Source organism: Agrilus planipennis, unplaced genomic scaffold (assembly GCF_000699045.2).
Source record: "Agrilus planipennis isolate EAB-ADULT unplaced genomic scaffold, Apla_2.0 scaffold243, whole genome shotgun sequence".
Lineage (NCBI taxonomy): Eukaryota > Metazoa > Arthropoda > Insecta > Coleoptera > Buprestidae > Agrilus > Agrilus planipennis.
The window spans coordinates 445834-460126 of NW_020438952.1; the positions used below are offsets into that span (position 1 = coordinate 445834).

Sequence of the window (14293 nt, forward strand, 5' to 3'; positions counted from 1 at the left end):
CTAAATGTTGTCGAACATAACTTATACAATTATAGGGTCGTCCCTAATAGCAAATGAAGGAATAAATTCATCATAAAGGGTAGGCAACACTACAGGCAATAAGCAGTTAACCCTAACCTAAACAACCAATCTAAAATTGGACTTAAACAAAGCAGATAATAACTTGATGGCGCCAGAAGTTCTTTTCGTTATCGTGGTCAGTAAACAGATATGCAATAATCAGTTGTAATTAATTAACGATTACGTTAGCACGCGTACGCTTGCGCTTTTTGCTCTTTTTTTGGCCGATATATACGGGTTCTCGGCAGCAAAAGCGCAAATTGCAAATCAGTGTTGCTCACATAATCTGTAAAAAAACAATGTCAGTGATAAAAGGAAAAGTTGCACTTATCACAGGTGGAGCTTCTGGTATCGGTTTAGAGTACGCAAGAGCACTCTTGAAGAAAGGACTGAAGGTAGGAATATTAACTTTATTATTAATTAAATAGGTATGGGAGGTACGAATGTGGGGGACAAATTGAAATCCTTCGTTGATGAGTAAATGAATTATACTAGATTAAGTATAAGTTTACACCAGTTTAGATATATAGTTTTTCAAAAAATATAGACGACTTTTTTACTCTGGTCATGTAGTGTAAATGTATATTATTGTTAGAAGTTGCAGGTACTTAAAACTATGAATAAGGGATAAGAAGATTCATGTGATATTTAACGTACAAACTCAGGTAGAATAAATGACAACTTGAAGCATATTCTAATGCTGTTATCCATTATCTAATTACTTAATTGACTTTGTTTTTGGTTACATGGTTTGTGTTATGTGAATCGCGATTTCTAACGCTTTAACTCTCATTAGCACGGTATAGATAGATCGACAGAATAACGACAACTTGCTGCCAATAAACAACGTTCAATGAATAAATACAGGCGGCTTAGTGAACGCCATCTGTGGACTAGACTCACTTCGGTTTTTATGTTGTTTTCCAGCCCTCTATTGTATTTCTTTCTACATCGCTTCTGGATTCTATCTCTCACCACTCTCTTCCTACGATTGATATTGTTTTTCTCTGTGTTTTACCCTTCTATTTCTTGCGAGTCTTCTAAACTTTCTATTGCCTTTATACATTTTTTCCAGTTTTTATTTCTTTTCCGAGCAAGTATCCTGATATATTGGAGGTCCGCATTTAGCCATTGCATTGAATTGGTTTATAGATCACGGTCGATCTTTTTCCTACATTACTTCCAATCGCGCTTACTTCATATTAGCAAACGTGCAATTATTAGTTATGTAATCCGGCTCGAAGGACCATGATTCAAAAATTACATTGCCAGTCCTAAATTCTTTTCGTGTTTTCAAGTTCTGCGCTTCAATTCAAAACGATAACACTTTAATCAGAAGATAGAGAGTAAAAGTAGGCGATAACATATAAATTAAACAAATAATAGAATTATTAAAAAACATCCATTCAAGTTGAAGGTTGACAACAATTAATTATAACCATATGATACAGTTTATGTTCTTAGATAATAGACACAAATATAAAGAAAGTGTATCACTGTATTTTACTGATGTTGCAAAAGCAAATTATTGAAAGAAACAATTATAACAGAAATCAGTGGCGACATTTGCTTATTGATTTTATCTATAGGTATGATGTATTTTGCGAATTTCCAGAAAGAAAATGATATAGTAGCGAGTCTCTATATTTTAACCACGTATTATCCAGATATAGGAACAAAGAACATTTACTCTGGGGACATTCCTGTACATTTCTTTTTTTCAAACAGTGGGAAAGTTTCTTTTTTTTTATATTTAGTGTTAAAATCTAGTAAAGCAAACTGAAAATTTTAAATACAAAAAATGTTTTGTTCAAAGGAAAGAATATATTAAAGTTGCTTCAATGGTTTAATTCATAAATCCACCGAAAGTAGTAATTTTTCGTTTTTCACTTTTCAAAAAGCTCTATTTTTTATTGACAACAAAATATACTTCTGTTGTCTCTAAATCGACATAGATTTTTGGGGTGTCAACATCCCTGATGTCGTACAGCACCTTAATAATCTGAAAGGTATTATAAGGTTATTAAATTTTAGGTCATTCATGCATTGAAACGATTTCAAGTCCAAGATTTAGTATAACAACAAGATCTCTACAGAATAAATATAGATTTTAGATAACTATATAATCGAATACCTACGTTTTGCCTCAAGGTGAAAGGGCTTTTTCAGGGCTAAAAAACGTAAAAACATCACATTAAATATGTAAATAGAATGGCAAGAAAACATTAGACTTACTAAGATTATACAGCCAAAAAGGTCAATTTTTTGTGAATGTTCCGGAACATTCCATAACTTATACAATAATAGGGTCGTCCCTAAAACCAAAGGCATAAATGGCAGGAAAAACTATAGCTAATAAGCAGTTAACCCTCACCTAAACAAGCAACCTAAAATGGGACTTAAACAAAGTAGATAATAATTTGGTGACGCCAGATGTTGTTTTTGTTATCGTGGTCAGTAAACAGATATGCAAAAATCAGTTGTAATTAATTAAAAATTACGTTATCACGGGTACGCTTGCGCTTTTTGCTCTTTTTTTGGCTCATATATACGGATACTCGACCGCAAATCCGCATATTGCAGATCGGTGTTGTAAAGGACTCCCCGGTTAACAAGACGCGCTCACATATGCTGTAAAAAAACAATGTTAGTGGTAAGGGGAAAAGTTGCACTTATCACAGGTGGAGCTTCTGGTATCGGTTTAGAGTACGCAAGAGCACTCTTGAAGAAAGGACTGAAGGTAGGAATATTAACTTTATTATTAATTAAATAGGTATGGGAGGTACGAATGTGGGGGACAAATTGAAATCCTTCGTTGATGAGTAAATGAATTATACTAGATTAAGTATAAGTTTACACCAGTTTAGATATATAGTTTTTCAAAAAATATAGACGACTTTTTTACTCTGGTCATGTAGTGTAAATGTATATTATTGTTAGAAGTTGCAGGTACTTAAAACTATGAATAAGGGATAAGAAGATTCATGTGATATTTAACGTACAAACTCAGGTAGAATAAATGACAACTTGAAGCATATTCTAATGCTGTTATCCATTATCTAATTACTTAATTGACTTTGTTTTTGGTTACATGGTTTGTGTTATGTGAATCGCGATTTCTAACGCTTTAACTCTCATTAGCACGGTATAGATAGATCGACAGAATAACGACAACTTGCTGCCAATAAACAACGTTCAATGAATAAATACAGGCGGCTTAGTGAACGCCATCTGTGGACTAGACTCACTTCGGTTTTTATGTTGTTTTCCAGCCCTCTATTGTATTTCTTTCTACATCGCTTCTGGATTCTATCTCTCACCACTCTCTTCCTACGATTGATATTGTTTTTCTCTGTGTTTTACCCTTCTATTTCTTGCGAGTCTTCTAAACTTTCTATTGCCTTTATACATTTTTTCCAGTTTTTATTTCTTTTCCGAGCAAGTATCCTGATATATTGGAGGTCCGCATTTAGCCATTGCATTGAATTGGTTTATAGATCACGGTCGATCTTTTTCCTACATTACTTCCAATCGCGCTTACTTCATATTAGCAAACGTGCAATTATTAGTTATGTAATCCGGCTCGAAGGACCATGATTCAAAAATTACATTGCCAGTCCTAAATTCTTTTCGTGTTTTCAAGTTCTGCGCTTCAATTCAAAACGATAACACTTTAATCAGAAGATAGAGAGTAAAAGTAGGCGATAACATATAAATTAAACAAATAATAGAATTATTAAAAAACATCCATACAAGTTCAAGGTCGGCACGCGATACAGTTTAAGCTCTTAGATAATAGACACAAATATAAACAAAATATATCACTGTATTTTACTGATGTTGCAAAAACGAATTACTGTATTATGCTTTAACGAAAAAGTTATAACAGAAATCACAATAATGCTATTTTTTATATATTGTCGACTATTGAAAAAATTCAAGTTTAAGTCCCACAATATTCAGTAATCTGTCCAATTGTTTGCTACCCCTAAACGGAGGGTGCCATACCATTTAAGTGATCCAAATACTATTTTTTTATTAACAACAGATTCCACATGTTAGTGTATTATTCTGTTTCATTTTCTTGGAATAAATTAATGTCTAGCTGTCTATAGACTATTTAAATCGTTTAAATTTGTTTAAAGGGTGTCGTTCTGGTCGATGTAAACTCCAGCTTTGGCGAGGCTGCAGTGACTACATTAAGGAAGGAATTTGCTCCAGGAAAAGTCCTCTTTCACCAAGCAGATGTCACAGATAAACAATCATTCGAAGGTAAAATAAACCTTTTGCTTTGTATTTCTTAATGCATATTCTTTCTAATTCGAATTTAGTAGGTTATACTTATTACTATTAAGTAATTAGTATCAAAATGTGCATATGTAAAATGAAAAATATCTACCTAGGTATAGTACTTACTTATATATTGACAACAACAACAAACAATTGTATATGACATGAATCGGAAACAGCCTTTACCTTTGATTTTAAAAGTTAATTGTGTTGCGTATTTAACATATTTTCTAATTTAAAAAATCAAAATTGATTTCAGGTGCATTTCAGTTCGCTGTGCAGCACTACAAACATTTGGATATTGTCATTAATAACGCCGGAATTTTGAACGACAAAATTTGGGAAAAACAAGTGGCAATCAACGTTGTAAGTAGTACTAAAAATATTGTACATATTGTTACGGTTATAATATATCCAGTAATGTGTTTATTTAATATCCGTGATTTGGTACAACATTAGTCTGCCTACATGTTTCATGTGTAGTCATTCTACTAGCTACATTACCCTTACTATAAATCATTCGCAAAATATGTAATTTGGTTTAAAATTAAAAAGAAGTAGGATTCAAACAATCCATAAATTTTTTTTGACAAAGTGTATAAAAAAAGAGCAAATATAAAGATAGGAGACGAAAGATTAGAAGAAGTTGCTCATTTTAAGTATCTAGGAAATCAGATAAGTCAGTACAGAAGGAGTGGTAGGGATATAAAGGAGAGGATAGCGCAGGGTCGAGTCGCCTTCATTAAAAATAAGTCACTTTTATGCTCGCGAACGATTAATTTAGAAATTTCAAAAAGATTGTTGAAGGTGTATGTTTGGAGCGCGGCGCTGTATGGGTGCGAAGCATGGATAATGGGCGCGGCGGAAAAGAAATGTTAGAAGCGTTCGAAAAGTGGTGTTACAGGCGAATGATGAGGATACCGTGGATAGAGAAGGTTAGAAATGAAGAGGTATTAGAAAGAATAGGAGAACAGAGGACTCTATGGAAGTCAATAAAAAATAGGCGAGATAGGTTGGTAGGACACCTTCTCAGGCATGAAGGTCTAGTCGGAGACATATTAGAGGCAGAAGTAGGAGTTAAGAAGAGTAGAGGTAGACCTAGATTAGATTACTGTTTTAAGGAAATGCGAAGATTAGTTGAGGATAGGAAAGAGCGGAGGTGCGTGTCCAAACCAGTCTTAGGACTGACGTGTATAATAGTTTAGAATTTATATTATAAGTACGCTTATTTGTGCTTTTTGTGGTTGGCCACGCTCCTAGCGACGGTAACAATAGAAAAAAACAAGACAAGGTGTTTTAATAAATCAACAAACAAAACGAAAGTGTGTCTTGCTTTTCTTATGGGAAGTTTATGGCATATATCTATTGTTGAAAACTTTTCAGAATGGTGTTGTTATTGGAAGCCTGTTGGCAATGGATTACCTCCCGAAGTACACAAATGGTGATGAATCTTTCTTAATTAATATTGCTTCCATCGTGGCGATCGATCCTTTCATTTGCGTTCCCATTTATTCTGGAACCAAGTCTTTCGTGATCGGTTTCAGTCGAGCTCTTGGTGCAGAACCGCATTATCAACGGAGCAAGGTTAAGGTATTGACTATATGTCCTGGCGTTACCGACACACCTCTTATCAATGAAATGAGTGGAAAGAATTTGGGACCAGATTACGAGGCTGTGTTGATTGAAGAAATTCCACAATTCAAGAAACAACCGTAAGTTTTATCTTAATTATTATTTTGCACCTTTGTTTTACGATACGCCACTGATAGGTCAATGAACTCAAGATAATAAGGTCGGTTGTCCACGAAGCCGGTAAACTGTAGTGAGACGTAGAACAAACAGAATAGCTCAAAACCCCAACGCCAAAACACGACACTGTAGTTGTCTGAAGCACTTTTCGGTAACAAAGTTACCTTCTTCAGGGACTGAAGTAAACTTCAAGTTTAAGAAGGTAACTTGAAGTTTACTTCAGTCCCTGAAGAAGGTAACTTTGTTACCGAAAAGTGCTTCGGACAACTACAGTGTCGTGTTTTGGCGTTGGAGTTTTGAGCTATTCTGTTTGTTCTACAACAACCGCCAAAGTTTTTCCAATCTTCATATTTTGTAGTGAGACGGAAGCTGACTGATCCACATCGGATCGGATACAACGTGTCTACTAAAACAACGTTGATCGACCAAACAAATTGAGTTTTTCATTTAGTATTTAGTAGGTCGTGTACAATTAATATATTTAGTCGAAATGTCGATTTCAAGTGAAGATGGCGCTCGAGTCGTGTTGACTGCATCGGGTGTTTATATGTATAAATATGCAGATGAATTCTTCACTTACGACGACAGATTCAAGTCCATTTGTCGAATGTCAAAAAAAAGTTTCTATATGCCAACAGCATACGTACATCCCACGATGCATTCGTTAATGAATAAAGGAACAAAAAGATAGACGGCCGCAGGCGTGTATCCGATCCGATTCTCAATGGTGCTTGCACCGTCAGTCTGATCGGCTTCGTGGATAACCGCCCTAAGCTGTTAAATACGAAACAATGACGTGCACTGCAGTAAAAAAAATTTACAGGCCTGACGCTGGAAGCTGGCGGAAATTTTTAAATGGCGTGGATGCGCGGTGGCAAAAGTAGGCAGTTTTAGGTGTAAAGATTACAGCCCTCATTCTTCAGTATTCCTATCAGGGGCTTAGATTAAATATTTAAAAGTAGGGATCATTGAGCAAGTAATAGACAAACAAACAGAAGAACTAATTGTTGATGTTGGTGACAGTGATAGAGATTCCCATGATGACAGTGAATGTGAAAGCTAACTATAAAACAAAAGCAATAGGTTAATTTTTTCTTTTTGATAAGTCGTGTTTTTACATTATTTTCTAGTACGCTACTGTCTTATCTGTATTAATACTATAATTTACGCCTACTGAAAGCTTATTTGTGTGTGGGTTCCAAGTGTCTTACCCAAATAGGTCACAAATGGGCAAGTACCTGCGCGACCGCTCGCCAGCTTCCTTCGTCAGACCTGTACCTAAATGTCTGTTGTCGTACATACAAGACCGTGTAGACCAACGGGAGTACTTTTGTGTGCAAAACTACCAACGAAGTGTCTCTTTTCTTACAATTACCTACCCTTTAAATGACATTTGATGATGACTAACGGTTTTGCTGTTTTTTATTTTATGTTAAACTGAATTACTGTAAAACAGGTTGTAAAGCATTAATCGATGAAGGAGTGTCATAAAGTAAAGAACTTAAATTGCTATCAGAAAATTCAGAAACTGGATAAAAGTAGATTGATTTAGGCATTTATCCAATAATATTTCGAAAAATACGTAATCCTAAAATGTAGCATCGTGCTACAGATGGCGCTCACTGTGCCGTTTGTAGTATTTTCTGAAACGCACTGTTAAGACAGCAGGTAAAAGTTGGCCTGTGTTCGGTCGGAGATGTCTGCGACGCGCTGATGAGATCCAAAAAGATCGAAATCGCGATTCGCGTCTGGCAGTTTCGACAGAATACAGACCACTTCGAATTATTTTATATTTTTAATAACTATTGAAAATGAACTAGCAAATGAGTTACAGTTGGAATTGTCAGATTGGATATTTCTACGATAATATATTTGGAAAATGCAACCTTAAAACATTAACAACCTTGAAAACAAATGCCTGTTGTTTATTTTTCAGACCGGAATATGTTGCCAAAGGTCTGGTTGATGTTCTGGTCAAGGGTACAAGTGGCTCAGTTTGGGTAGTTGAGGGAAAGGAACCTGCTGTCGAAATAGACTTTCCACACCGTGACCAGAGACACAAGAATTGATCCAAATCATAACCACGTTATTCCTCGTTTAATTCATCATGGTTCTTTCATGTTTTTGGGATAACAAGAGTTTTTATTGAATTACGAAATAAGTACATGCCACAACAAATGCAATAAAGTGATTACTTTTAATTCATGAGTGTTTATTTACAACCTTTTGATAATTTTTAACCTGCCCTCTAAAACGTCTACTCGTATACACAATGAAAAGTGAGTGATGAGATTTCATACATTGAAATTTGTGCTGAGCGTAGGCTTTAACTTCACATGACCTAGGACCTATGATGTTTTCCTTATGTGGCCTTTTTATTTACTGATATAAAAATATCATATAACAGGTCAATTGAAAAGTCCCCGGCCTAAAATAGTAAAACACATTGTTTTTGCAAAATTCGTTTTTTTTATTCAACATAATTCCCTTCAAGGGTGATACACTGATTATAGCGATCCTCCAACTTTTCGATACCATTTTTGTAGTACGATTTGTCCTTTGCTTCAAAATAGGCCTCAGTTTCGGCGATCACCTCTTCATTCGACGAAAATTTTTTCCCAACGAGCATTCTTTTGAGATCTGAGAACAGGAAGTAGTCGCTGGGGGCCAGATCTGGAGAATACGGTGGATGCGGAAGCAATTCGAAGCCCAATTCATGAATTTTTGCCATCGTTTTCACTGACTTGTGAGACGGTGCATTGTCTTGGTGAAGCAGGACTTTCTTTTTCTGCAAATGCGGTCGTTTCTCGGCGATTTCGTCCTTCAAACGGTCCAATAACGCTATGTAATAGTCGCTGTTGATGGTCCTTCCTTTTTCAAGGTAGTCAATGAAAATTATTCCACGCGCATCCCAAAATACAGACGCCATAACCTTGCCAGCCGACTGTTGCGTTTTTGCACGCTTTGGAGCGGGTTCATCGTGTGCAGTCCACTCCGATGACTGTCGATTGGACTTCGGAGTGAAATGATGGAGCCATGTTTCATCCATTGTCACATATCGACGCAAAAACTCGGGTTTATTACGCGTGATCATCTTCAAACACTGCTCTGAATCATCAACTCGTCGTTGTTTTTGGTCAAAAGTGAGCTCGCGCGGCACCCACTTTGCACAGAGCTTTCTCATACCCAAATATTCGTGAATGATGTGATGTATACGTTCCGTTGATATCTGTAGAGTGTCTGCTATTTCATTCAATTTCAATTTACGGTCATTCAAAATCATTTTGTGGATTTTTTTAATGTTTTCGTCCGTAACAGCCTCTTTTGGGCGTCCACTGCGTTCACCGTCTTCGGTGCTCATTTCACCACGTCTAAACTTAGCATACCAATCCTTGATGGTTGATTTTCCTGGGGCAGTGTCCGGAAATTCGTTATCAAGCCAAGTTTTTGCTTCAACTGTATTTTTTCCCTTCAAAAAGCAATATTTTATCAACACGCGAAATTCCTTTTTATCCATTTTTTTCACAATAACAAAAGTTGCTTCACTAAAAATGCTATAATTCACAAACTAATGATCCGACAGCCGTCAAATTTATAGACGCGTCTTTTGAAGGTTAGGACTAACTGAAAATCATATGGATTTAGTTCTGGTGCCGCCATCTATGTGTCAGGCCGGGGACTTTTCAATTGACCCTAGTACAATTGAGTTATCGAAACACTAGTTAACAGAGTCAAAATCATTGTGGACAAGGAAAAGGCGAAATCCAAAAGGTAATCATCATCATAAAGTCGTCAGTCCTAAGACTGATTGGACACGCATCTCAACTCTTTATTATCCTGCGCTAATCCTCGCATTTCCCTAAAAGTAGAACAACCCACATGCTTAACTATTTGCGAACAGTAAGCTAATCTAGATCAACCTCTACTCCTTTTAACTCCCGTTTCTGCTTTTAATATGTCTCTGACTAGATCTTCATTCTTGAGGTGTCCTACCAACCTATCTCGCCTATTTCTTATTCCATAGAGTCCTCTGTTCTCCTATTCTTTCTAATACCTATTCATTCCTAGCATTATTGGAAGATACTCGACTAAGCGTTATCCTCTGCTTTATAACCCTACTGTTCCTTTGGCCCTGACTTATCTGACTTCCTAGATACCTAAAAGCGGCCAGTTCTTCTAATTTTTCATCTCCTATCTTTATATTCGCTCTTTCCCTACTTTTTCTTCCATTGCATACCATTATCTTTGTTTTACTTTTATTTATTTTCATACAATACTGTTTTGTCAGTATCGCACCCGTTTTATTTTAAGCTATCTCTAACTCCTCCTTGCTAAATGCTAATTCTACTGTACCATCTGCAAATCTAAGCATACTAATCTTTTGCCCCTGTATATCTATCCCTATAATTGTACTAGTTTCAGTAAAGGAAGGTAATATCAAGTCCAAGAGTGTCCCATGGTATTGGTTCAAATAATAATTAAATATTGCAATTTTCCCTTATGAAGTATATGATATAAGCGTGGAGCATAGCCTTCATATTAGCAAAAGACAGAAAACTTCCCAATCCATGAGGGAGATCCATTGAACCCCCTGAACTACGCCACTGTTACTGGAATGCAAATTGGAAAAGAACAAGATTTTCTTGGTTAATTAGCACTTAGCATTTTTCAAATTAACTATTTTTTCACCGTTAAAAATGCTAGTGCAAATCAACTTCATAATCACAATTTCCTTTAAGAACTTCTTTTTGGCAATGTATTGATAATTCATGTATCTTAGAAGTACCTACAGTTTTTATAACTAAAAATAAATTCACCCATAATTCCTCGATTTCTTGTTCTAAATTTTTACAGGAGCTCATGCTACTTCATTTATTGATGGTGCAATTTGGTGAAACGTTAATATCTTAAATATTAAGAATGTTGCTTCTCCTTATCCCAAACGGTAGTAGAACCGTCTTGATAAATTTTCAATATTTTTACGTTTATTTATAATAGATTTGAATTGTAAGACGGTCTGATTTTTTTTGTACATAGGCACCTATTAGTTAAATCTTTAGTTAATGTTACTGTTCTTTGCGTTTACTGCTCCACCCTGTATGTATGAAACGCTCTTTAATTAATATTTCAAATAAAACCTGATGCTATTCATTGTTTTAACGTGTATCAGAAGTAGGCGTAAGTAGTAGTTGAAAAGCTCTCCGTAATAAAACCAACGGCGGCACCAGCGATTGTATTACGCAAGTAACCGTTCACGTACGGTCTCGTCACTCGTCAGTCGTAAGATGCGTGTGTGGCAAGGAATGTCTTGCTCCGATGTGCGCTAATAGTTACGAGAACATTCGAAATTACGCAATAAATTAATGGTGTCTACAAATTTAATGCTTCCCATGGATCAATCAAAGCCAAAGCAAAAGTACCATTAGGTACATTTTGCATTCATGCATTTCCTTCGGTGAGTTTTATTACTTTACCCTAATATCTAAAATATATTGTGTTATTCTTTATATTAGTTTAGATAGGTGCGTACTTGTAGTCATGTGCTTCAGCTGAAAGGGCTATTATTTCAGTCTACTATCATAAAATTATGTAGATAATAATGTTCTACTGTTGGTTTGTTTGCGAAAAAATGCTGCAAAATTGAACTTCCTTTCTGACTAGCAGGGAATTGAGAACTGAGCATTGCGATATTCTATTACATGCAATCATTTTTTTGAAAATGCGATGTGCTATAGGGAAATTCGTTCAATTCTTTGACCATTCATTTCACTTTAAAATAAAAAGTACTGCACCTAAGTACAATAAATACAATTTAAAGCCTTTGTGGAATGTAACTCTTTGTTCAAAGGATCTTGAGAGTTCCGCTAGTTTTGGACAGGTTCCAGATGGGCCGGTGATATCTCCAGATGAACTTGGTTAAAAAAATGCGTTCCATAAGCAATTACACATTTCTTTGTCACAATTTATTCTTTTTATGTCTGATCAACCAAAATGGTGAACCTGCTCCTCTACAAACTGACCTAAAGTAACCAAACTCTCAGTCATTTGGAAAAAGCGTAACACCTCTTAAAGGTCTTAATTTGCATTTGTATTTTTTTTTTGTGTATTTTCGTATATAATCTTTATTAAACCAAACTGGTTATTTTATAATTATAGAACTTCACAATCTACCAACAATTAAATGACCCATGCTACTGTTTAATTACACTTTACATTCTTGTTTCCATTGATCATCCCTTCATTATACTTACCTATCTTCTTATTCTTAACGAAATGTCCCTTTTCCTTCTTTTTTTTTACAATTTCTTCGTCCCATTACTCGTACTACTTCATCTATTATTAACTTCCTGCACCCAAAAGTCACCTTATCCATATTTTTTCTTCTCCCTTCTTTTACCGTTTGTTCCAACATCCTTTGTATTGTTTTCTCTTCCATAGTCATATCATCTCATATATAAACCTCCACCCCCTCAGCTTTCTACCATTTCTAATTACCTGCAGCTTATTTTCCCACTTCTCCATTCTTACCCCATTTACCCTCTTTTTAACTCTCTATACGTTCTTCACATTCAGTTTCAATCTTCTCTTTTGTAACTCATTCCAACTCCTTATTTTCTTTATTCTCCTCCAAGTTTATTCCAAAGATTATCAGGTTCAGTTGTTTTCTTCTCTTCATTTTTTTTCTAATTCCATTTGTAATCTCCTTATTCTTCTGTTCTGCTTCTTCGTTTGCTTCTCTATCTCCAGCTCCTCTATTAGTAATTCCTTTACTTTTTCTTTTAAGCTGTACTTTCCTATTTTAGACCATGCCTTTCCGCCTTCTTGATTATATTAGTCCAATGTTTCTTCCATGTCCTGTACCTTTCCACTAGTCTCTGTCTCCAGATCTTCCAGTTCGTCCTTTATACTCTATTTTATTCCTGAATTTCATCTAGTTTCTGTTCCAATTTTCAACATCTTCTTTTTTCTTGTAAGTACCTATCTTTTCTTTGTTTTTCATCACTTTTGTCCCATATTTTTGACTTTCGTTTTTTAATTCTTCTAGCCATTTCATTAACACATTAAATTTGTCCATCTCAATAACACATTTCTTTTTATTTTATCTTTTCACTTTCTTCTTTCTTTCGGACTGCACGCTTTTTTTTAATTTTTCTCGTTTTGTCTTTCGTCTCTCATCCAACTTCTTATCGGTCTTTTTCTTTATTTTTTACTTCTAATATTCTCTTCCGTATGTTCCACTCACTATAATATTCTCTTTATATTTTCGTAAGTCCACTTTTTCATAGGACTTGTATTAATTTGTTATTTAGATCAAAAGATGCCTGTATGTTTTTGAACGAAGGTCCTACACAACGTCTTATTATTCAAAATGTGATGTTGCTCTGTAATTAATTAAATGTGGATGCATGTAATTAAATATCTCTATGTTCGGTTCTTAATTCGACTGTACTGTCTATGAATAAGGCAAAAAGTTGTCGAACGTAGAAATTGCTCATTTTTTTGATAACTTACAATTGGCTTGTTTGAAGGCAATGCATATCCTACCTATTTATAAATACATCTAGACAAAAAGATTGTTTTTGCAATGCTTCAAAAAGAAAACACGTTTTATATTGCTTTAATTTGTAGTGTCCATAAGACAAGGCTTTCAAAAATGCCAATGACTGCCCTGTATATATTTAATATTAGCGAAGACAGTCTCGGTATTCGTATCTCTTGGTATTGCTTTTGCTGATGTACTCTGTTTTGCTCTTGGTCTCGATCTTGCTCATTTAATTTTATAGTTACGATCTTTTTAATAATTCTTCTAAACACAAATTTTTCTTTTAGGTATTATAAAGATCATTAAACATATATACATTATCAGTTATGAATAACTCATGTAATTAATAAAGTGAATCAATAAAACATGTTACGTATTTTATTGCAATCAAAAAAATGTAACTTATTTATTTTATTCATTTGGTATCATTCCGGTAATACGTTAATGAATGACAATTTTATTATTAATGCCCTTGAATTTATACATAGCAACAAATACAGTATAAACTCCCATATAATGACACATAAGTTACTGCGCACATTGTGACGTTTCGAGAGTTGTAGTTAAATGGAGAGAACAAAAATCAATATTAATTTACTAATATAATATATAATGTATGTAGGTATTTATTAAACCTATTAGTTAAATCTT

General features: G+C 34.8%; 1 protein-coding gene across 2 annotated transcripts; it reads left to right on the forward strand.

Annotated features, from left to right (window-relative positions):
• The first annotated feature begins 315 nt into the window (after positions 1 to 315).
• LOC108740658 (15-hydroxyprostaglandin dehydrogenase [NAD(+)]-like) lies at positions 316 to 8300 on the forward strand. Of its 2 annotated transcripts, none has more exons than XM_018475059.2 (5): positions 316 to 455; positions 4206 to 4332; positions 4610 to 4716; positions 5734 to 6062; positions 8036 to 8300. In XM_018475059.2, exons 1-5 carry the CDS (start codon positions 360 to 362, stop codon positions 8166 to 8168), a joined length of 792 nt encoding a protein of 263 aa, XP_018330561.1. In that variant the 5' UTR covers positions 316 to 359; the 3' UTR covers positions 8169 to 8300. The 2 variants fall into 2 exon arrangements, with proteins under 2 accessions (XP_018330561.1, XP_018330560.1); XM_018475058.2 differs by lacking the exon at positions 316 to 455 and adding an exon at positions 2634 to 2800.
• The last annotated feature ends 5993 nt before the right edge of the window (positions 8301 to 14293 follow it).